At 43.5% G+C, this 25,530-nt stretch overlaps 1 protein-coding gene across 3 annotated transcripts in view; it reads right to left on the reverse strand.

Annotated features, from left to right (window-relative positions):
- CD86 (CD86 molecule) overlaps window positions 1–25,530 on the reverse strand; it is a 63,060-nt gene that overhangs the window by 18,376 nt on the left and 19,154 nt on the right. For all 3 annotated transcript variants that reach the window (XM_067034468.1, XM_059064242.2, XM_067034467.1), the window contains exon 2: window positions 10,233–10,282. In XM_067034468.1, coding sequence (XP_066890569.1) covers window positions 10,233–10,282 — 50 coding nt within the window. The remainder of the gene's footprint in view (window positions 1–10,232; window positions 10,283–25,530) is intronic.

Consider the following 25,530-nt stretch of genomic DNA (forward strand, 5'->3'; position numbering starts at 1 on the left):
TTTGGGATTGTGGTGGTCGAAGACCATTTAAGGTACATGAATGAAATGCTGGAAATGAATCATAAATGGGAAGGTGAGGATGTACTTTTGGAGTACTGGGGAATCCCCAGGTACCACAGACTTGCTCTCCCCAAGATGCATTGCTTTTGGAAATGTTTTCAACCCCTGGAGAATGTGCTGGGAGAGTTCAGAGAAAGGCTTTCATCCCTGAGGGCATGTTGGGGTTTGTGGAGGGATTTGGGTCTCCTCACTCCTTAAATGTGATTGATTATAGGGTTTCTGTAGGACCTGTTCTGGATCACAGAATTACTTGAGACCCGGCCAAGAAATTAAGTAGTGGTGAGTGAGAAGTTCAGGGTTAGGGGAGAAATGCTATTTCTTAGTTAATATGAAGTTAGACACCACCTTGGGGAGGGAGTTAGGATGGGTTCTAAGTAAAGCTTCATCATTCCAGACTTCAGTAAAGGGATGTTGACATTAAGGAGGAAAGGAGAAGCAGGTTGGTGAGGGAGATGAGAGGAGTTATCTGAGGTGTTCTTTGAGGGGTGGTAGGAGAAATTAAATTGATCTGATCAATAGGTTTCTCTTCTAAGAGGGAGTAGAAGAGAAATAACAGTGACATGCCCTTGGTGAAATTGAACTGTGTGCAGAGTGGCCCAGTGAGAACCATAATCAAGGGGGCGGGTGCCTGGGGTGGTCTTGAACTCTATGGGAAGGGACTCCAGGCATCAGTGAGAGTCGGCACAAGTTTGAATCACTGCCTATTGCATTACACTCACTAGAAGCCTGTGAAGCCCTTGAAAGCAGAAAGTACAGTCTGTACAAGATGCATTCCCATATTGGAGGGAGGCGGGAAAATCTACCTGGGTACCTGGAACAGTGAAAGGGGGACCTAAAGAAGACTTACTGTGTTCAGTAACTACTTATCAGGTACTCCTGGGGTGCTGGTACTCCTCTGCTAAACTCTGAATGATAATGTAAGGGTGTCACCTACTGTAAAAGCTTCTAGCAACTATCTCTGGGGAAACTCACGCTGGTTTTATCACTAACTTGCCATATGGTATAGAGCAGATGACCTGGTGGGGAAACCAAACACATAGTTGAAAATTCTGCCAGTTAACAGTCACCACTATGTTATTATTCAGCAGTGCCTCTGGCCTGGAAATGACTTTGCTTTTTGGCTTCTTCTGTCTTCCTGACTTGGGATTGCTTCTCTACAGAGCCTCACAGAGCCTCTTCTCCTGCCCACCCATTCTCTCCACTCACAGAGGGATCCAAGACCCAGGCTCCCTCTCCCAAAGATTATATGGAATTTTTCTTCCACCCATGTAACTGCTCCCCTCTCACCTGCCAACCGAAAGTGTGGTCTGTGCTCTAAAGCCATCGGCATCCCCAAGGGGATGCAGAATCCCTGGCCCCACTCCAGACCTTCTGAGTCAGAATCTGCATTTTTAACAGACCTCCAGTTGGAGAAGCTGCAATAGAGTATTTCTATCTCTGCCTCCAGAGTGGAACAGAAAGATGACGGAACAAGAAAAATTTGTTTCCATCCCTCCTTCCCCAAACCCTCTCTCTTCACCCTGGGGGTGGAAATCACTCTGAAGTCCATTCTGAGTGGAACTGAAAGTATTTCACAACTTACACTCCGTAGTTCCTCACCAACCACTGGCTTCCATGACATCACTTAGAGCTATTCATGCTAATTGCCTCTCTGATGATATGGGGAAAATTTAGCTCAAAGTCTGTTTTTTCTAAGTGGCTTCAGGCCTCCCCTGTTATGACCCCAAACCTTATGCCACCCAGCTACGGGACTTGCTGGGCTCCACTGGAGGGTAAGCATTGAGATGCTCTCTCTTCCCTAGAACTTGAGTCATAGAAATGGTCTGGGTCTAGTTATAACTGGTTGCTATGATGATGTTAGGAGCTAGGCACTCAAGAATCTATCTAGACACCTCCTTAATCAGCTGGAGACATTTCTTTCAAAGGATGCTTGAGGATGTCATCAGCAAGAAACTGTTTGGCTGTCAGACAAAAACTACAGCCTTCTAACTTTGTGAGGTCTCTGACCCCACCTGGGACTTCAGTCTTCCCCAGCTACTACCCCACATGCAGGTCTTATGTATTCTAGGGTCATATCTTCCTCATATTACTATGCTTATCTGTACTCATGAATTTCCCTTCTTTTACTAAACTTCCTCCAAAGCTTTAATAGGCCCTCTGGAAGCTTCATTCCATTATAATAAACTCCTCTATGTCTTCAACCTCTTCAGCAAATGTTTCCCCCAGGGTTGTGCTATCACTGAAATCTGGCCCAACCCAAAGAACATCACATGCCTCCAGCCACTGCTTGTTGTATCACACGTCAGAGGGACCTTGAGCAACACTCTTCCCCTTTTGAGGTGTTCTCCTCCCTCACTGCTGTTAGCTACTAATCATTTGTCACTACTTCCTTGCTCACTGAAGATTTTTGGCATTAGATGCAAGGTCTTTCTTTCCAATCAATTATTCCTATCAAATTGGGTGACTTTGGCATGGATGAGTTTACCAACACCCTTGCCTCAATTCTTTGATCTTTCCCACTTCAAAGATCTTCATCCGCAGGCTATTTCAGCAGCCCCTGTCCCATGACATAATCCTAAACCTTATCACCAAGAACACCTCTGCCCCTAGAATGTTAAACCTCAATGTACCAATCTCTGTCCACAAGATATTTTCCACCAAGGTTTGCTCTTGATTACTCTACCTACATCTGTTCTTCAACTTTATCAAGACCTCAGCTCTGTCCAGTCTAGACCCTATAATGCAGTGCTTTCCAAAAGCACTCTCTTAATAGGTAGCTAGTATGACTGAGAAACTGAATTTTCATCTTATTTAATTTTAACTAATTTAAATTTAAATAGCCACATGTGGCCGGTGGCTGTCATATTGGATAGCACAGTGATAGAATATTTTTTCAATCATTCTCTTGCAAGCAACTTCAATAAACGTGCCCCTTTGTGCAGATTTCATCCCAAGAACAATTTACTTTTGATCTACATATCTGTTCTTACGACTGAATGTTTGAGCACTCCTGGAGGAAATTATGCAGTTGATCAGGCTGGTGACATTACAAATTGGTAGTCTCTAGTTCCACTTAACTTGGCCTCTAAGCTGCTCTCCCTGCTCACCACCCTCTCCCTTCCTCACAGCAGTTACTTCAGCAGTACCCTCTGCTACTGCTTTTAGTTTCTCTTTCTCCTATTTTTTTTAACATTTTTATTGGAGTATAATTGCTTTACAATGGTGTGTTAGTTTCTGCTGTATAACAAAGTGAATCAGCTATATATAGACATACATCCCCATATCTCCTCCCTCTTGCGTCTCCCTCCCACCCTCCCTATCCCACCCCTCCAGGTGGTCACAAAGCACCGAGCTGATCTCCCTGTGCCATGAGGCTGCTTCCCACTAGCTATCTATTTTACATTTGGTAGTGTATATATGTCCATGCCACTCTCTCACTTTGTCCCAGCTTACCCTTCCCCCTCCCCATGTCCTCAAGTCCATTCTCTAGTAGGTCTGCATCTTTATTCCCGTCCTGCCCCTAGGTTCTTCATGACCTTTTTTTTTTTTTTGGATTCCATATATATGTGTTAGCATACGGTATTTGTGTTTCTCTTTCTGACTTACTTCACTCTGTATGACAGACTCTATCAACTCTCTGAAAGGGTAAGTGGAGATTGCTGCCTTCACCCCCAGCCTCTGTCCCCACTTCTCTGCTGAAACTTCCCTGGCAGATGTTGTCAGCAGCTTCCCCCCACTGTCAAACGCAGAACACTTTTCAAACCTCATCTTCTCTGACCACGCTGTTGAACGCCATACTGTTGGCCGTCTCTCCTTCTGAAACTCTATTCTTTCCCAATCTCTGACATCCTGGTCAGTTTTCTCTCATCACTCCTTAAATGGTGACTAGGGCAGGGATGGTTCTCCAGGAGATTTCATGGCTGAGATGGTATTTCTGTTAAGATTAGCTTTGCTTTGATCTCATGCTCACCATGGATCCCACTATAGATATAAATATAATGTATATACAATTATGTATATTTATATATTATAGATATATAATGTCTGTATATTTTATAGAATATAGAACTATACTATATGTTATATGAAATATGATCTATTAAAATATATGAAGCATCATATAATGTAAATGTAAAATGTAAAACACATCATTACATGTCAAAAAATTCAGCTCCTGGTAAGTCCAAGCCATCAGATTACACTACCCACTGCTCCCAGTATCCATCTCCTCCTAGGCACCTGGCTTCTCCATCACTGCCCTTGCCTAGGCGATTTCAGCCTCTTGCACACAGTGCCTAGCCTCTCACTTTCTTGTCCTCTTTTCTTCCAGTATCTTGTCGCCCACTCTACCCCAGCCATTTCCTCCCTGGACCAGACCTCAGACCCTATTGTTACCACTGCACCCCATAAAAACTCTCAATATCAAGCATCTCACCTTGTGACCACCACCTCTTATCTTCTCATTTCATTCTTTCTTCTACTGCCACTCCATCAATTCTCCCACCTCACTGGGATATATTATGAATTGGAATATTTCTCACTGTATCTGCAGATACTACCCCAGGCCAAGCCTCCATTACCTCTTGATTAGATAGTTGCAATTGCCTCCTAAATGATCTCCCTACTTCCACCCTTGCACAAATCTAATTCCTTAAGCCCAATTGATCCTTTAAAATATGTCTCAGATGGTATAACCCTCCTGTTCAAAAGTCTCTGATGACTTCCCACCACTCTGAAAATTATATCCAAATCCTTTCCCATCACACTGAGAACTATACCCCCAATCCTTCCCATGACCTACAAAGTCTTATGTAATCTTGCCCCTGGTACCTTTCAGACCTCTTCCCTTCACTTACTCTGCCCCAGCCATACTGGCTTCCTTGCCATTCCTCCAAAAATGCCAGGCACATTCTATCTCAAGGCCTCCCCCCTTCACTCTTGTTGCACAGCCAAGAAGGCACTGCAGTCTCTGAAGGGAGTTGCAGACAAGGACTCGGCCCTGTCACTGGCCAGTCACGCTCTTTCACATATTTATATTTGTGGGCCAGGTACCTTCATTCCTCAGTTTCTTTATTTGGGGCCTTGGGCAGAGGTCTTCTTCAGATGTTTCTGCTCAGGCTGCCTTATGGTAGGAGGGAAGGAGGACCTTGGAGACACTTTCCCCATGGAGAATTACTTTTCCCCAGCTGACTCAGTATTTCCACTCTTAGCCCTTTCCCCTCGTCTTTCCCTTCCACCTCTCCCCAGGGTCCATAAAACTGCTGAAGCCTTTTGTCTGGGGCTCCCTCAACAGTGAGAAGAACCCCCATGTCTGTGCTGATCCACCTATCCTTGACTGGTGTGCTGCACAGAGAGAGAAAGAAATAAAAATGTGGAAGAACAAGTTAAGAGTCAAGGGGAGTTAGTCTGAGAAGCTCTAGTATTTTCTAGAAGAAAAGAATGCGAGGAATGGTAGAGAAACAATATTTAAAGAGATAAAGATTGTGACTATTCAAAATGGAGAAAGACACAAGTCCTCAGATCAAAAGTGTATTCTAAGTACTGAGTAAGATAAATGAGAATAAATCCACACCTAGATATGTTGTGGTGAAGCTGCTAAACAAAAAGCATCAAATATTTTTTCAAATTTACAAAGAAGAAGAATTGAATTGAATCTTTTCATTCTTTAAAAAAATGAAGAAAGAATACCTATAAAACAATGACAGAATGAAAGCTCCTTAGCAACCATAAACCAAAGAAGACAATGGGGCAATAACTTCTGAATGAGTAAAACACACACACACGCAAATAAAGCAAATTACAGCATTTCAACCAGTGGACTAATACATTTTCAAAAATTATAAAAATGAAAAGAATTTAGAAACATGAGAAAGTGTGTATGAAACAATATTGAATAGAACATATTCAGGGATTTGCCTATATATTGTGGTTACAACTATATATAACTATTTTTACTCTCGTCTGTTATACTGTAGTAAGTACCAGAGGAGTGATTTTTATTTATTTATTTATTTTCTATTTTTGTAAAGTTTTTTTGGGATGTAGACCATTTTAAAAGTCTTTCTTGAATTTGTTACAATATTGCTTTTGTTTTATGTTTTGGTTTTTTTGGCTGCAAGGCATGTGGGATCTTAGCTCCCCGACCAGGGATCGAACCCACACCCCCTGCATTGGAAGGCAAATTCCCAACCACTGGACCACCAGGGAGGTCCCAGAGGAGTGATTTTTAAGCAGTGGAGGGAGTTGAATACTTTGTAATGGAGACATCTATAGGGAGAATGAATGAAAGAAAGAGTGAAAATGGAACTAAGAATGGGTAAATACTCTTAGAGACTGTTGAAAGAGTTTTCATAATTTTGAGGTCCTGGAACTTGGCCCTATGACTGGCAATGGCTATAAAGGAAGGGCTACAAGTGTTTTTGTTTCTGCAAATCTTAACAGTACCGAGGGGGCCAAAATCCCGAGTTGCATACTCTGGAAATGGTGTTAAGATCTCTCACAGAGTAAAAACAAGCCACAGTCTCTCAAACTCTTGCTCCTTCCCAAAGTAGTCTGTTTGCCATTGGAGCCTCTCTGTTCCCTACAAATTTCACTCTTGCTCCCAATCAGCTCTCTACTTACCCTATTCAGTGACCATCTTCCACTAAATTAACTTGTCTGACAGCCTATTCTCTCTGGAACCTACTAAATACTCTACTAAAATGATCCACTATTTCGGAAGTAAGATACTCCCTACTGGGGAGCAAACATCTATTTCAAAGGCCTCTGAGACAGTACCTTAACATAAAGGGGTGACTCCAGTAGGAGGACTACTAGGCTCCATGACAATTCTTTGGGAATTACATCTGAACTATCTATCTATTCACCTCTGTGATTATAGTGACAACTATCAACAGCAACAGGAAGTGGGAGTCAAAGTAATCATATAAACAGAATCCTCATGCAGCCACCCATGTAGGAACCTGCAGAAATCTGGGAGGAAACAGTAGACCTTTACACAAGATACAAAATTAGGGTTTGAGCCAATTTTATATAAATCTTAAAGTGAATGAAGACCCCCCACTATACTCCTGGTACATTAATTGAACCAGAGGTATTGTTCAAGAGAAATGAGAAGCCTTAGGACCCAGAAAACCCCCAGACAATAAGAGCAACCATAAAAAGTCAAACTAGGAAGAAACTTCCTCCTGATACGTGAGCTACTGATTTTCCAAATATCACCCTGACTCCAGCTTTAAGTACTACTGGAGGTGCTGGGATAGCAGCCAACAGAGCTGGACAGTTACAGGTGCCTTTGCAAGTGGCACTTCAACAATCCTTTAGCTTTATGAATACAAAGCACAAATTATAACCTAATTCTGCAAGGCCATGGCTGCCCTCTCACCCTTTTAGGTTTTAAACTCTCGTCCAATTTTCACCTCATGGGCCAGCGCAGCAACTACAATGTCTGATTTCCATGACTAGGGGAGGACACAAAACATATGGAGGGAAAAGGAGAAACAGAATTATTTAACTGTACTGTTTTATCTCTGCTGTCAAATGAATTATTCAGCCCTGCATTTTTGCTGTGGATTATCTGGGTCAATTGCATCTCCTTTCTCCCTTTGGATTCCTGCCTATGGGCAGGTCACTGCTTGCCAGCCCAGCAAGGAGAGATGTGCCCTGAGAAGAAAGATAAAATTCAAATAGATTCTTTTTCATTCTTTAAAAAAGAATGAAATCTGTTTTATTATTTTTAATCGTGTGTTAAGTATTGGCCATGTTATCTTCCAATCAGGTGTCACCATTTTCCTATCCCACTTTAAATTTCTACTGCCAAAAATATAACTACTATTCTCTCACCACCATAAAGCTTAAATGACTTCCATCTGGGGAAGTTATTTTTAAAGTTTCAATATTGATAACTCTCTTTTTAGAATTTAGGAAGTGTCCAAGCTGTTTCAAATGCAAGGCAAGGGCAAAAGTGACACCTGGACTCAGTTTTGATAAGGTTTCTCAGTTTTATTCTCACTTTCCATGTGCAGAGTCAGAAAGTTTGGGGTGGGGGGTGAATGGTGTCTCAATCCAGGCTTTTCTGAAAAACTGTTTCCAAGACATTTTTCTTTCTTCTCTCCCAAGTCATAAGAGCTGGGCTGGTCACTGTATGAGAAGGGCCAGGGCCCGAGCTGTAGGGACAGCTGAGGTGTCAGCTGCTGGGAAGGTGGAGGATGTAGCTGGTGGGGAACTTGTGAACTTGGCTAAGGCACAAGCCACATTATCTATCAAAGTTGTTTGAGTCCCCAAGGGACAAATCCTAGTATTATGGAGAGTTCCCTAGCAAGAGTTAGGAGGAACAGCATAATGTCAAGGTGAAGTGAAGAGAGGCTGAATCTATACCGCTGGGTGTGAATCCAAGCTCTGCCACTTACTAGCAATGTTGTCTTAGGCAAATTACTTAACCTCTGTGGGCTTTAGTTTGCACAGCTGTAAAACGGGGAATCATAACAAGACCTAAAGCAGAGAGTTACGATGACGTTTAAGTGAGTTAATATTTATAAAATGCTTAGAACAGTACCTGGCACAAAGTAAGCACTACATCTGTGTATTTGTCAAATAAATAAAATAAGTGGGATGGGAGGGGAAGAGTTCTTGATGGATAATGTCCTGCAAAGCTTTGTTTTATCCCCTTTCTCTCTTGCTCTTGCTCACACATAACTTCTACCTCCCCAAGAGCTACAGTAACAGGTCATATTGGTGCTGGGAGGTGGAAGCTGCTGTTATGACCTAAGTCAGTAAAGTGACCAGTTAGCCCATCTATAGATCAGGCAGCACATCTATAGCACAGACCCAACAAGCTCCAAGGTGCTAAACAGAAAACACATCACAAAAGGCCTCTCCCAGCCAGCATCAATCTGAGGGAGCATCTCTCCCTTGTAGCCTGACTCCTTTTACCCACAGCAGGGACAAGGACAGTGGCCAAGGGCCTGGTGTGTGGCTATCGGAAGGAGGTAAGCTCGTGGCCAGGCCAGTTAGTCGGGGGCGGCCTGTGTGCCGTTGTAGCCAAACAGCAGGCTGAGCTCCCCCTCCCTGTCTGCCCCACACCAGGACCGGATGCCTTCCCTCCCGGTGCTAAGGGTGGGGAAAACAAGCAGCAGGAAGGGGATGGGCCAGGAGAAACTAAAGGCACCCAGTCACAGGATGGGCGGCAGGAACCTCGGCCAACCCGTTTACAGATGAAACTGAAACTCAGAGAGCAGTAAACAGGCAAGATCTGAGTTTTGTGAGGCCTGACACTTCTAAAATTTCTTTGAGGGGGAAGAGCTCTTTCAGAAAAAGAATACAGAACACAAAACAAAATGCCTGTGGCCACTACAGTGCCACTCAACGTGGGGAGAATGTGATAGAAAAGTAGAAAAGTCGCAGTGGAAAGAGACAGTGGTCTTAACTTATTGTGGTTAAAATATCTTATTAAGGAAAATTTTACTAAGGCTTAAGACACAGGGCCACACTGTTAGGGCTCCTCCTGGGGTCTCAGAGGGGTTTGGAAAGAGCTGTGCAAGTGAGGAGCCCTGAAGCTCAGTCCCTTAACTTGATGGTAAATCAGCTGATACAATTAGCTGAGGGTCACTGAAGCAGGTGGTAGCAGAACTGGGTTTCTTGATCCTCCCAGTAATCAGTGCCAACTATGATCTATGGGCACGGGCTGGTGGGGAGGGCAGTGGATTGCCGGGGAGAGGGAAGGTGGGGAATGAGAAAAACCATGATCGCTAGTGGAAGGAGACTTTTAGAATCCTGTCAGCCATTTCCTAAAAGTGTGAGAATGCCAGAAATGGGAACAGAGGAGTAGAAGAGTTAAGCCTCAGGCGTGTCAGAGTAGGGACCCTCCCCCAGCTCCCTGGGCACCGATGGACAGGCCAGTCTACCCTCCTCTGTGCATCCAGGACCATGGGTGTGAGATGACAGAAGGTGTAGGGCTCCATCTCAGGCTGGGCCCGCCATCAGCTGAGATACTTGTTCTCGATTGTGATACTTCCTTCTTCTTAAAAGACTTAAAAGTCTTTTGCATGTGGTATTGTGAACGCTGAATAGAAAGTGAGTAAAACCCATCAAGTCTCAAACCCCAGCTTGTAGGTCAGGTTCATCGGGAGACAGTGGGAGGGTTAGAGACTTTATAAAGCTCAGAGGGTGCTTACCAGACAGCAGGAGGGCCATCACAACGAGAGTGTTTCTTAGTCCCATTGTGCTAAAGTTAAAAAAGAGAAGATAAAACTTGATTAGAAAATGAAACCAAAAACCAAAATATAACAAGTGGAGTTTGAAATTCACTTAGGCCCATGGGTGTGGCAGAGATCAAACAGTGTGTACACCAAAGCCATTTTCTTTTCCTCCTAACCCCACAGACACGCTCTATTTTCCCAGTCCCTCCACCCCATGTTAGGTGGGCCAAGTGACTGGTTTTTGGCCAATAGAATTGTGGGCAGAAGTGACAGGTGTTACTTCCAGATGCAGCAGCACTAAAGCCTCTCTCTTGCCTCCTTCCCCTGCCTTCTTGGATGCAGAGGATTCAGAGGAGGAGTCCAAGGGCCTAGAAGATGGCAAAGCCTCACTATGAGAGAAGCGGGTTTGCTGGACAAATTGATAAAACAGCTCTCAACACCCCACAGTGATCTACATTGTACTGTGACATGAGCAAAATATAAAACTTTATTGTGTTAAACTAATGAAATTTTGGGAGTTGTTTACTGCAGTAGCTAGCATTACTTATCTTGACCACTAAATGGGTTTGGTGGGGCAAATAGAAAGTATTTATATTTAGCAATCAATTTTTCTTTGGCTTTCCTGTGGTTTTCAAACTTTATTGTGCACAAAAATCATCTGGAGGGCATGTCAAAGCAGTTTCCTGGGCCTTGTCCACAGAGATTCTGATTTAGTAGATTGAGTGAAACCCATGACTAACAAACTCACAGGTGACAGCGATGCTGCTGGTCTGAGGACCCCACTTTGAGAACCACTGCACTAGAGTGTTCACTTAATCTGCATGATGGAGCCAAGGAAAATGACAGGCATTGCTCTATAAACGCCATCCTCTCTTTTTAACTCTCCAGCCCTCTGTCTTTCTTCATTCATCCACTTACCCCAACTTAGACCAAAAAGGCTGTAGAGTGGCTTACAGGGAAGCACAGAATAGGAAAGATGACCAACATTACAAACAGGGGAAAAGCAAACTAAATGCAGGAATATAAAATGGAGCCGAGTACAAGGCAAATGCTAAGTGCTTACCATAGAACTCTGCCCACTTTGCATGGTGTGGGTCACAAGTTTGGCTTGTAGCTTTTTTAACAGCCAGAGAGAAAAGGTAAACCTAATTGGTGAATTAATTTACAGATCTGTCCATGAGATAAAAACAAACCAGTGCTCAGGGGAAAGTGTGCAACTATTCCTGATGCAATAGCAGAAATTTCTTTCTTAGGGGTGATTTGTCTAGAAGCCATCCCTGATGACTTTGGGCTAGGCTAGACACCCCTCCTTTCTTTTCCCATAGCACCCAGCACACAGCTTTGGGCCAAAAGTGTCTGTCTCTTCCCTTCTGGACTATAGCCTTTCTTTTTTAATTAAAAAAATTTTAGTAGGTCATACCTGCACATGGTACTAAATTTAAAATGTAAAGGTGATAAATCGTGGAAAGCAACTCACTCCCAACCCTGCCCCCTAGCAGTCTGATTTTCCCCCATAGAAATAACTGGAGTGACCACTGATACCTGTTAGCAGTTTCTTGCCTCTACTTGAAGTTATTTTAGGCAAAACGAAATGAAAACTTATACCCATATTTTTTTCCATTTTATTATAAAACACAAATGTTAGCATACTATAATGCAGTTTTGCACACTAACCACTCCCCTGGTGATTGTTCTGTATCCGCACATACTGAGTATCCTCATTCTAACAGTTGCGTATTATTCTGGTGTATTCTATTGTATGGCAATAATTTACTTTACCAGCCCCTATCAATAGACGTTTAGGTTTTTCCAATCTTCTGCTGCAATGAAAAACCTTGATCATATGCCAAATCACATATGTGAGAGTAAGCTATCTTCCTAGAAGCAGAATGCCTTGACCAAAAGGTAATTGCAATTTTAATCTTCACAGATATTGAAAAAATTGTTCTCCCCTAAAATTTTATGTTTATGCTCCCAGCAGCAAAACATGAGTGTGCTTAGTTTCATGTAGCTTTTGCCAACAAAGGTTTCTAATTTGCGATCTTTATCAATAGGGAAGGTTAAAATGACATCTCATTGGAATTTAAAAAAATTTTTTGTTGTCATGAAATACACATAAAATTTACCCTCTTACTCATTTTTTGAGTGTACAGTGGTATTAAACACATTCACATTGTTGTGTAACTATCACCACCACCCATCTCCAGAACTTCTTTCATCTTGCCAAAATTAAACTCTGTACCCATTAAGCACTAACTCCACACTCTCCCCCACACCTTCATCCCTGGCAAACACCATTCTACCTTCTGTCTCCATGAATCTGACTACTCTAGGGACCTCATGTAAGTAGAATCAGACAATATTTGTCTTTTTGTATCTGGCTTATTTCACTTAGCGTAATGTATTCAAGGTTCAACCATGTTGTAGCATGTGTCAGAATTTCCTTCCTTTTTAAGGCTGAATAATATTCCATTGTATGTATATGCCACATTTTGTTTATCCATTCAACTGTTGATGGACATCTGAGCTGCTTCCTCCTTTTGGCTGTTGTGAATAATGCTATGATCATGGATGTGCGAATATCTCTTTGAGATCTTGCTTTCATTTCTTTCAGGTATACACTCGAAAGTGGAATTACTGGATCATATGGTAATTCTATTTTTAATTTTTGGGGGGAACTGCCATATTGTTTCTCATAGCAGCTGCACCATTTTACATTCTCATTAACCATGTACAAGAGTTGCAATTCTCCACATCCTTGCCAATACTTGTTATTTTCTGTATTTTTTTCTTTAGTACCCATGCTAATGGGTGTGAGGTGGTTCTCACTGTAATCTAAAAATGAATTTCTTTTATTCTGAGTATGAGAGTCTTTTCAAATGTATGAAAGATAATATTTCCTGTTCCATATCTGTACATTTCTTTTTCCTACTATTAACTTGGGTCTTTGGCCTTTTTTCTTATTGATTTCTAGGAGCTCTTTTATATTTAAAAAATTAGTGCTGATTAGTAAACAATTAGAAAATTAGTGCTTTGTGACAGTGAATTGCAAATATATTCAGGTGCTGAAGCACACTTTAGGTGTTCAGTCTATGCACCTCATGCTCTCTCCCAATTGCTCTGCCTTCCTTCCAGTGATTTCAATTGGTTTCAGAACTCAGGCATTATCTGTTGGGCCAGAGCTGACACCACTCAGTGGTAGAGTCTGGAAAAAGAGCTCGCTGTTTTTTTAATTGAAGTATAGTTGATTTACAACACTGTGTTCATTTCTGGTGTACAGCCTAGTGATTCAGTTATATATACATATATATTTTTTTCAGATTATTTTCCATATGGCTTATTACAAGATATTGAATATAGTTCCTTGTGCTATACAGTAGGACCTTGTAGATTATCTATTTCGTATATGGTAGTTTGTATCTGCTAATCCCAAACTCCTAATTTATCCCTGCCCCCCTTCCTCCTTTGGTAACCATAAGTTTGTTTCCTATGTTTGTGAGTCTGTTTCTGTTTTGTAAATAAGTTCATTTATATCATTTTTTTTAGATTCCACATGTAAGTGATATCATATGATATTTGTCTTTTCTCTGTCTGACTTACTTCACTTAGTATGATAATCTCTATGTCCATCCATGTTGCTGCAAATGGCATTATTTCATTCTTTTTCATGGCTGAGTAATAGTCCATTGTATATGTGTACTACATCCTCTTTATCCATTCATTCATCTGTCAGGGGACATTTAGGTTGCTTCCATGGCTTGGCTATTGTAAATAGTGCTGCAGTGAACATTGGGGTGCATGTATCTTTTTGAATTAGAGTTTCCTCCGGATATATGCCCAGGAGTGGGATTGCTGGATCATATGGTAAAGGGGTTCTCTATTTGATTCCTGTGCACTTCCTCATTCTAAATCACCACCAGCATCCTATTTATCATAGAATCTGAGGACTAGGAACCCTTTGAGTCTGAACTCCCACCTAGTGTAAAAATCTCCCATTGTTTGCAAACAAAATATCAGTATGCTCGACATAATCAAAGATTGCTTTCCCCTGGGTGATGTGTCGAACAGGGACACACAATCAAAATTATATTTTGTTATAAATTTAATGAATCATCTTTAATTCAAACAATTACATGAAATTGGTATGGCCTTGGGAAATCCTGGACAGATGGTTCCTGTAATTCGTGCAGTGGGGAGGAGCACTGGGTATGAGAAGGAAGTCAACATCGTTTCTGACTTCTCTATTTGGAAACTCTTTCTTCCTGAGTGAGAAGCTGCCTCTCCTTAACTTCCTCTCATTGATACTGTTGTTGTTCTCTCAAACTATGCAGAATAAGCCTGCCACACTTCTATCTAAGCCCTTCATGGATTCGGGGAGTAGAGATCATGTTTGTTCTCAAAATCCTGGCCCAGCAGTGACATTGCTAGTAAACTTCACTAACATTAATTTGGAGACTGCCCACTATCCTGGCCAACATTTTAGACACTTAGTTTATCAACACTTTAGACACTTAGTTTATCAGAGGCCCTATTAAAATATAGGGCTAAAACACTTGAGATTGACATGATTCTCTCTTATACAGTATAAATGCCCCATGTAAAAAATTTCTCTCACCTCTAGCCATGGAGTGTGCATGAGGGTGGAGGCTTGACTTAGGAAGCCAGTTTTCTTCAATGTCTCAGCTCTGAAGAAGAGCAGAAATGTCACTGCTTCCTGTGCAATTAACTTTTTTTATAGGTTTTTTTTTTTTTTTGAAGATGTTGGGGGTAGGAGTTTATTATTTTATTTATTTATTTTTGGTTGTGTTGGGTCTTCGTTTCTGTGTGAGGGCTTTCTCTAGTTGTGGCGAGTGGGGGCCACTCTTCATCGCGCTGTGCAGGCCTCTCACTATCGCGGCCTCTCTTGTTGCAGAGCACAGGCTCCAGACGCGCAGGTTCAGTAGTTGTGGCTCACGGACCCAGTTGCTCCGCGGCATGTGGGATCTTCCCAGACCAGGGCTCGAACCTGTGTCCCCTGCATTGGCAGGCAGATTCTCAACCACTGCGCCACCAGGGAAGCCCCATGTGCAATGAACTCTTAACCCCAACTACGAGTCACTGCTTTTTCCAGAGGGCCTGAGAAGTAGACACTCTAGCCTTTGGAGGGAGAGAGCAAAAAGGGGAATGGGAGAGGAAAGAACCTAAGAATTTACAGGGAGGATTCTCTGAGAGGAGATTTCTGTCAGTTATGAGCGGAGTAAAGTCTGTAGGTGTGTGAACTGGTAAAAAACCTAGAATGAGTAGCTTCCATTTAGCTGGAGGTTCACTTCAGAAACCAAAGAAAAGTACCCATCAGACACTACTTTCTCTTGCTTTACATACCTGGCAATCATAGAATGTGAGTGAGAGTCAACTGAATGACTAAGTATATTATTATGCCCCACAACAAGGTGAGATTATTTCTCCCCGTGTTACAGATGCAGAAATGGAGTTTCAGAGAGGTTAAAGAACGTTCCGAGTCACCTGGAGGTTGAGATTGAGATTGAGAGGTTGAGATCCGAGGTTGAGATTTAAATCTGCACAGCCTCCTTGCATTCTTTTAAAATTCTTTTGAGGTAACATTGGTTTATAACATTATATAAATTTCATGTATACAACATTATATTTCCACTTCTGTATACACTACAGCTTGCTCACCACCAACAATTTAGTTTCCATTCGTCACTCACTGTGTTCTTTTTAACACTTGTGTAGTTCCTTTAAAAACTCCAGCTGGTTTCAGATGTGCTGTAGGACCCAGTGAAAGGATCCCAGTTCTACCCTCTCAGGACAACAGGGGAGCAGCACATCCCTGGGGCCACGTGTGATGGTGGCTCCTGGAATCAGAGTGTGACACTCAGGGGGACAGGCTGGGCTGCGGGCAGGAGGGAGCCATAAGTGTTCCTGTGTATCAGAAAAAGTTCTGTCCTGAGCTGCCATTCAGTCCACAAATATTGCTTGAGCGCCCACTATGTGCCAGGCGGAGAATGCTCCTCTCCACTCCAGCCCTAGACAGGTAATCAGTTTCCTGGCCTGGGCTGACCTCCAGACACATGTTACTGTGTTTCAGCTAAGCTTCACCTAGAAGAGCTTGGGGAACTACAGGTATTGGGGAAGAAAAAGGAGAGGATTAAGAGGAGCTCTTTTTCATCTCAGGTCTGCAGGAGGATGTGCGATCTAGTTCAGTCAAAAGGCAGTATACAGAGGTGTGGTGTAGTGGTGGCCAGCCATATGGGGTGGGACAGGGGAGCACAGACGTGATGACTCAGGAAGTGAGAGAAGGATTCCAAGGCAGAAGTTGGGGAGCCACAAAAAAAGTTCCCTGTTTCTCAACTTTGTCTAGAGTATTAGTGGTGATCAGGGCACCAGGAAAAATGATGACAGGTTTGCTGGTGTCTAAGGAAGGTTGTTCATTGAGACCGTCTCCTGCAAACATGTAGTGAATTTGCTCAGCGTCAGGCTTGTTCTAGAGGTTATGGGGGAGTGTAAAGATGTGCAGACCTTGGTCCCTGACCCAGCATTAAAAAGAGAAACAGAAAAAAAAAAAAAAAAAAAGAGAAACAGAATGTCCACAAATGGCTACCATTCAAGCTCCAGGCCAGTGTGGAAGGTGGACTCATTTATCTCCTCCTGGCACATACGAGAGTCCTTGCTCCGAGCGAAGCGGGAGATGCCACAACCTCCGTGGAGGGGAGGACTAGATGGGAGTCAGCTCAGTGCTCAGGCCCTGGCCCTTTGCCTTCTGCCAGCTCACACTGTGACTGGACAAGCCAGGTGTGCTGGATGGGCACAGCCAGCTGGGTGAGAAGAGAGTGAAGGGCTGGAGGAGGACAAGGCTGCCTGGGGCTTTGGCTGGCCTCGGGGTGACGTGCTGCATGAATCACTTCTCAGGGCACCAGAACCTGAAGCTCTACCTTTAGAGCAGCTATGATAACCTCTGAGGCCCTGGGAGGAATAAGGTAGGCTTATTTCCTTTTTTACGAAGTTTCTGAACTGCAAAATAAGAAGGTTGCTGGGACTTGACTGTATCTGAATTTTAACTTCTGACAAGGTGTCTCATGATATGCTTGAGAGCAATGGAGAAATATGGGATATATACTTGTACAGTTACTTGGCTGAAAAGCTGTGCCCTAAGGTTGTTTATTCATTTAACAAATATTTAGGGAGCCAGGCCTTGTGCTAGATGCTGGGAATAGAATGATGAGCAAAACCAGAAAGGACTCCTCTTCATGTGGTTGCTTACAGTTTAGCAGAGAAGCAGGATAATGATCATACAAATAAATGTAAAATTACAATGATGACAGGTGCTACAGAGGAGAGGTTCATGGTACTCTGAGGGCCCATAATAGGTCTAGTCTAAACTTTGAAGAATGTTGTGATAGATTAAAGATGGACACATAGTCTTTGCTAATCTCCTCTCTTGAGTCTGGGCTGGCCTTAGAGGCTTGTTTGACCAATAGAGTGAACTAGAAGGGATGTTTAGGATTTCTGAGGCTAGGTCAAAAGAAGACTTGCAGCTTCTGTCTTTCTTGGAATACTCGTGTAAGATGTCCCACTATTGAGACCACCATGCTGGAGAGGCCATGTGTAGGTGTTTGGGTCAACAGACCCAGCTGAACCCAGCCTTCCAGCCATCTGCCAAGCCACCAGACATGTGAATAAAACCTCGAATCATCTAGATCAGAGGTCAGCAAACTGCAGCATAAAGGCCAAATCAAGCTATCACCTATTTTTACAAATAAAGTTTTGTTGGACTACAGCCGTACCCATTTGTTTATACTACCTTTCAAGTGGTCAGTAGCTGCATGTGGCTAGTGGCTACTGAATTGGACAGTGTACTTCCAGACTATCCCATTCATCAGTTTAATACTGCCAAGTGACCTCAATTGATGCCATGAGGACCAGAAAAATCACTCAGAAGCCTGCCCAAATTTCTGATTCCCACATTGTGAAAGAGTAAGATATTCATTGTTGTAAGCTGCTAAGCTTGGGGGCAGTTTGTGATGCATCAATAGGTAAACAGAACAGATTGAATAGGTGCTAAGTAGGTGAAGGGTTGGGGGGGTGACTTGGAAGGATGCTAGGCAAAGGGATGGGGGCACGTGAGAGGAAGTCAATGTGGACAGAGCAGTGGAGGACAAGATTGGAGAGGTCAGCAAGGGTCAGACCATGCTCATTTTATGGGTCAGTTAAGGATTTTGGTCTTTATTCTGAGAGCAACATCAACAGCAGAGGAGTGACATAATCAGGTTTGCATTTTGAAGATGACTGGCTGCTGTGTAGCAAACGGATAGTAGGGAAGCCAGGGCAGAGGCCAGAAAACCAATCAGTTGGCCACTCTAGTTGTTTAAGTGAAAGAAGATGGCCTATGGTGGTGGTGGCAAAAGTAGATAGAAGTTTATAGGTTCAAGCAGGATTATAGCCAACAGGATATGGTGATGGGTTAAATATGGGGAATGAGGACAAGGTATTGATTGTTTCATTCACTCAACAACTGAGTGCCAGGAATCATTCTTGTTTAATAGACTGATACCATGGTGGATGCTGTGGGGCTCTGTTTTTTTACTTTTTCACTTTTACATATTTAGTAAAACTATGAATGAAAGCACAGAAATCATACTTCTGCTTTCAAATGTGCAGATGTGCATAAAAATGTGCATAAGAATGAGCTCGATAGCTACTGGTCGGTTGGTAAGCTGAATTAATATTTATAAAGCCTGAAAAGAAAGTGTGATACTAGCATGCTGAATCTCAGGGTACACATGAAGATCTGCACTTAAGTGAAGTAGTTAAGTAGACAATAGAGAAGTAGCTTATCCATAGTAAATGTAAAAATCATATAAGCGTTCGCATGGCAAGGCTAACCAAAAGTTAATTCACTCTTAGTGTAGAATGTGGTCACTGTGCTCTGTGCTAATCAGACCACATCACTTGTGGTATCATGGTCGGTTATACTTGAATGACAATGACAAATTAGAGTTTATCAAGGGATTCACCAGGGAATAGTGAAAGTATGTCAAATGAGGAACAGTTAAAAGGCCTGGGATTAACTAACTTAAAGAAGAGAAGCCTGCAAGTACCTGATGGCCCTCTGCAAATATTTAATGGCCCTCCAACAGAGAGATACATGCACTGTTGTTAAAGGGCCAGTAGTTCCAATAATTGGAAGTTACAGGGAGCCAGAGCTCAGTTTCAGATAATGAAGAACTTTGAATAGAGTGGTACAACCGAGGACTGGACTTTCTTGTGAGGCAATGAGCTCCTCATCACCAGACTTGCTCAAGAAAAAGTGGGGTAATAATGCAGAGAGACATTTTAAGAGAGATGCTTGCATTGGGTGGGTAGTTGAACTTCATAACTTTTAAGTGTACCTTGAAGCTTCTCATTCCATTTTCAGGAGGGAGGAGAAATAAGGGAGAAAACCTGGACACACCACCTTTCCCTGCCTCCACCCAATTCCATTCCTCTTATTTTTAGCATAGTATATGGTAGAGTGCATTTAGAGGATCCCAGGGTCTGTGGAGGGCCTGCTGAGCTGACATGTGGTCTAAGGCTTCCGAAGAGATGGAGAACAGCAGGCATTCCTATAGTCCAGAGGGTGGGGTGAAGATGGTGATAACTGACCTGGGACTTAAAAATAGGTCAGATTTGGTCTCAGATCTGTCCTCTGGTGACAGGAACAGAGTAAGCTAGGGGTGTTAATGCTTGCTGGAGAGAGTCAAGTTCTGTTGCTTCTACCCAGTGCTCCACCTAAGCCCACTCATTCTGATACTCCCATTCCAGAGAGCTGTCAGCCTAGGCCACTGCGTAACAGAATCTTTCTCGGAGAATTTCTGTCTTCCTTTCATATTAGCAATTGTTGATTGTCCAGAACTCTATGCGGTGGCTATCTCCCTCTGTCCCTGAAAGCCTTTGCAAGCTTCCAAAAATTCTTCCCAGGACAGCCCTTCAAACAGATTCCTGAAGAAGTACCATCCTAGGCATCCAGTTAATGTGTCTCAAAAAACTGCTGCCTCCTGATGAACCACTTTTAAATGTTTGATTGAGTTTAACTGGGTAAATACTTTAGCCATATTCTTGAGGTACACACACATGTATAAGAACAGAGGCAGAACCCTGTGTTCAATGTTTCTTACTAGTATAAAAGTCTTTGGCAACTTCCTAAGCCACAATCAAATATAGTAATGTTGAGACACCTGGAAATAGGGGAAGGACCATGGTCTTTTTATAGCACAGTAAGAAAATCAGGCTGGACTGGAAGAGAGGTTGATGGTTGACTCTGGACAAGTAATGGGAAATGAGTTTCTGTAAGCAGCGTAGGATAGCTTAACAAGGCCTAGAAAGTCAGATAAAGAGTTTATATTTGATTTGATAGAAAATTGGGAGTTTGGGATTAATAGTGTGGGAGCAAAAAAAAAATTATGTAATGAAAATTTAAAGAAAATAATCCTGTCAGTGGCCTGAGGAAGGAGGCGAGGGCTGATATCAGGGTGATCAAGAAAGCCAATGTTAAAGACTTGTAGACCTTGAGATGAAGAGGCTGAACCAGCTTAGGGGCAGTAGGCATGACATGAAAGAAGATGGGCATGAGTGATGCCTTGATGAAAACGTGAACACTTCCTGGTGTCTGGTGGACATGGGAGGTGATTGGTACGGATACACGTCACCCATCCTGAGCTCTGTTTTCCTTGGGCTTCCCCACCAGCCACATCTCCCAGCTTAGGCTGGATCATATGTCTGACTTGGTTTCCAGTCTCTTCTTGGAGCAAATCCCTTTGGGCCCTCATTGGCAGAGAAGTTTCTTACCTAACACTGCCTTCCTTTCATTAGCTGTCCTTTTCCTCACCCATTTGGGAGCACAGTGTTTCCACACAGATACGAGGGGAGCAGTATCAAAGATGCCTAGGTACAAAGAAGAAATGTCTAGGCAGATTCATAAGGAGCAGGGAGATGCTTTTCTTCGCTCCCCAATATTGTAGGTAACTAAAGTCTTAAAATTGAGTCCATTCCCCTCACTTGCCCAGAAGAAGGAGCGTAACATGGCAGTGGTAATTAGCTTTTCCAGTCTCCCAACAGCAAGTTTGTGTATGAGACATGCCCAGTTTTCCTAGTCGTATCTAGAATCGGACTTTTCTGAGTCAAGAAGCCCTGCTTTTTCAAATTATCAATGGTTTTGGAAACCACTTTTCCCCTTTTGCCAAAAAGTTCCTATTGGTAAGTATCATGCAAAGTTTTACAAGTTCCTCTCTCTGAGTCTGTAAACATCCAATCAGGGGCTCTGCCTGCTATGAATAAGACCCACAGAACTTACCAAAAGGCAGCCATGCCAATTCTCGCAACCTAAGGGAGCCCCTTCCTGTTCTCTCAGAACCAGAATCATGGTCAAAAAGAGAAAACCTAAGTTTCAAGGGCACAATCTGAGGGATGTTCCCTTCTCCCCATTCCATGTACTAACCCTACCCTGGTGCTTGGAATTCCCAAATTACTCATTCCTTGGGTAAAGGCATTTTTTGAAAGCCCCTGTTAAAATGCAAATGCTATCTGGAAAGGAGAAATGTCTTTTGTTTTTAGCTATTAAGAGTTAAGTTTGAAGTTTGGGCTTCCCTGGTGGCACAGTGGTTAAGAATCCACTTGCCAATGCAGGGGACACGGGCTCGAGCCCTGGTCCAGGAAGATACCACATGCCGTGAAGCAACTAAGCGTGTGCACCACAACTGCTAAAGCCTGTGCTCCGCAACAAGAAAAGCCACTGCAATGAGAAGCCCGCACACCACAACGAAGAGTAGCCCCTGCTCCCTGCAACTAGACAAAGCACACACGCAGCAACGAAGACCCATCATAGCCAATAAATAAATAAATAAATATTTTTTTTTTAAAAGTTCAAGTTAATTTATCTAAATAGGAAATGGAACTCGGAAAGAAATCATATTTATGAAAGGAGGGAGAAGAACAGGGAATGGAACCTTTCCCATCTTGATGGGGAGAGAGAAAGTGCTGGATTCTTTTCTTCTTCTACATATATTCAAAATGGTGTCTCTCTCCCAAACCTCAGCCTAAGTATACTCTGATGTGCAGCTCAGAAGTTCTCTATATCAGATTCGAGATGAGGATAAGGGTCTAATAAAGGGTTATATGCTCAGCCTAGGGCCCTATCCGTCCTTCCTGGCCATGAAAGGTGAAGTGTCCCCACTTGCCTGGACTCTGAATGACCCCAGGAAACTCCCCACCACCTCCTCGCTTGTTTAGACATGTTTGCTCTAGTTCTGTGTCTTCACGGCTTCAATCTCCTGGCCCAGAGACCCCTAAACTCAACTCCCACCTCTATCTGATTTTTTAAAAACTAAATTTATTTATTTGTTATTTATTTTTGGCTGTGTTGGATCTTCATTGCTGTGCGCGGGCTTTCTCTAGTTGCAGAGAGAGGGGGCTACTCTTCATTGCGGTGTGTGGGCTTCTCATTGCGGTGGCTTCTCTTGTTGTGGGGCACGGGCTCTAGGGCACAGGCTCAGTAGTTGTGGCGCATGGACTTATTTGCTCCGCAGCATATGGGATCTTCCCAGACCAGAGCCTGAACCCGTGTCGGGGGATTCTCAGCCACTGTGCCACCAGGGAAGCCCATCTGATTTTTGAAGCATGGTATCTGAACCTTGATTTTTATCCTAAGGAATCTAGCTTGGCTCACCCTTTCACCTTTCATGTTCTCTCCCCTCCCAGCCTAGCCTCAATTTCATGAAATCCGGTCCTCACCTCCACCAGGAGGGGACATCTGTTATCTGGGGATATCAGAGGAGCCAAAATAACAAGCTCAAAGGCATAGTTAATTGAACAGTGAGCACAATCACAAAGAACCATTTCTTCTCTTCAAAGCACTGTTGCTATATGGTCATTTTTTAGTGTGACTATTTAATTAGCACTGTTTTCCCACTAGGTTAGAAGCTTCAAGAGGACAAGGACCATGTCTTTTATTCTCCCTGTTAGAAACCTGGTACCTAGGATGTAGGAAGCATTCAGTAAATGTATTTAGAACACACAAATGAGCAGAGATTTGAAAAAGCTTCCATTATACACAGGATAGCTCATGTAAATAGAGTTAGTGGTATCTGTAGCAGCAAACAGAAGATATAATATAAAACTGTGAGCTTGTGCACATAATTAAATTGACTTATTTTAGTCCAGAGCCTGAGTCCCAAGATTGAGGTTGGGAGGAACAGGTCAACTCCTCAGTTATTACAATTTGAGAGGAGTGGGAAGTTCCCTTGGCCAAAAATTATTTTCACCTGTCTCTCCAGAGCCTTAAATAAGTATTAGTGGAGGCACTATTTTAAGCCTATTTGCAAATGCAAATATGTTCATGGTATACAGAACACGATAAACCACTGACTGGGTTCTCTCTCTTTTTTTTTTTGCTGTACGCGGGCCTCTCACTGCTGTGGTCTCTCCCGTTGCGGAGCACAGGCTCCGGACACGCAGGCTCAGCGGCCATGGCTCACAGGCCTAGCTGCTCCGCAGCATGTGGGATCTTCCCGGACCGGGGCACGAACCCGTGTCCCCTGCATCAGCAGGTGGACTCTCAACCACTGCGCCACCAGGGAAGCCCACAAGCTCTCTTTTGACCTAGGACTATTTCTTTCCAAATAAGCTATTGGTCTCTGGTGCCAGAAGGGACCAATATTGGGATGGGGCACTTGGATGGGAGGAAGAAATGAGCAAAGGTTTCTGGACAGGAGAAGGGAAAGGCCAAACAAGAAAGCAGAGGCCATTTCAGAGGGTGTAAGTTTTGTCCCCATCCTCTGGACTTTCTACTGGCACAAGGGGCTCAGTCAGGGCTAGCATACTTGGACAGCTTCTCCTGGAGCAGAGCTGCTTGTAGCCCCCAGCACTCCAAGGCCAAGAGCAGCTGCCAGTTGTTTGCTAAGTGGTACCCTCTATTTCCTGCCTGTCATGTCTCTTAGCTCACCAAAGCAGACAAAGGGATCTGACTGGAGGAGACACGTTTCGATAATGTCCCACCTCCGATGTAGCCAGTCTGAGAATCGAGCCTGATGGTCAAAGGTTTTAAGCACGTACCCCTCACCCCTTCTTACCCACTCCCTTGTTGGCTGTCAGCCCCACCTCTGAACATCTGCCCCAGATGCAGCTTGATCCCATACCATGCTCCCCCAGGCATACAAGCTTCATAAGAACATACCTGTCACAAATGCCCATCCACTGCAGCTCCCAGAGACCAGAGGCATAAGCCCAGTGGCATTCCCGAGGAACACAGAAGCAAGGTATTAAGAATAAATGAAGAGGAGCCTTTGTGAGCTCCCCATACCTCCTAACACTCCTAGTAGAGAAAGAATGTCAGGGCTGAGGCTAGATCTCAAATGCAGAAAGGGGAACTGACCAGAGAGAAATAACACCACAGACAGTGTCAGTGTTCTCGCTGGTTCCAGATAACTTCTGCTGACAGGTGGGCATTTCCACTGATGAGAATGACTACAAATGCACTCCTGAGAGTGAGTGACTGTAAAGCCCTGAGGAAACCCCCCAAAGACAGCCCCACCACAAACATGGCAAAGACACCTTCCCTGACAGATTACAGAGGTCTACAGGTAAAGAGTCAGCTCAATTCAGCAAATGTTTTACTGGGCAGCCATGTGCCAGATGCTGTGTCTGGCTCAGCCGGGTTGCAGGAGACAGTCCTCAACGAGAAAGAGCAGAGAGTCCCAGTGTTTCACCTGTCACCTTCCCCACAAAATCATTCATTGAGTGTCACTCCATGGATCCTGCGAGAACCCAATGAGCCTACACAGCCTCTATTTTCAGATTACCCTAATCTAATCCTAATTGTCGTAGCCTAGAATGTTTCTGTTACCTTGGTTTGCTCTTCCTGGAAACGGATGGTACTCTTTGAGTCTGGGGAAAAGTCACAAGAAGTACGCAAGTATGTGAATTCCAAGTGGATTTTTCCAAGTCCAGTGCTTAGGCAGAAATAGGCCTCACATATATAATGCTGCCCCAAACGCATAGCTTCTTTTTCTGACCCGATCAGGCCCTACAATGCCCTCTGCTCAATTTGGGGGGCAATTATGTGCCTCTGAGTCTGCAGCTCAGGAGAGAGGCAGCCCCCTCTGAGCATGCCTCCCCGCCTCTTGGAGGCTAGCTGTGCCCTGCGAGGCTGGAGAAATTAAGAGTGACAAAGTGAAAACTGCTTGATGTTGTCTGGGTGGAGGAGGTCCACCCAAGCAAGGGCGTGTGGTGCAGGGGAAGTAGT

The sequence above is a fragment of the Kogia breviceps genome, chromosome 5 (genome assembly GCF_026419965.1).
Source record: "Kogia breviceps isolate mKogBre1 chromosome 5, mKogBre1 haplotype 1, whole genome shotgun sequence".
Classification (NCBI taxonomy): Eukaryota; Metazoa; Chordata; class Mammalia; order Artiodactyla; family Physeteridae; genus Kogia; species Kogia breviceps.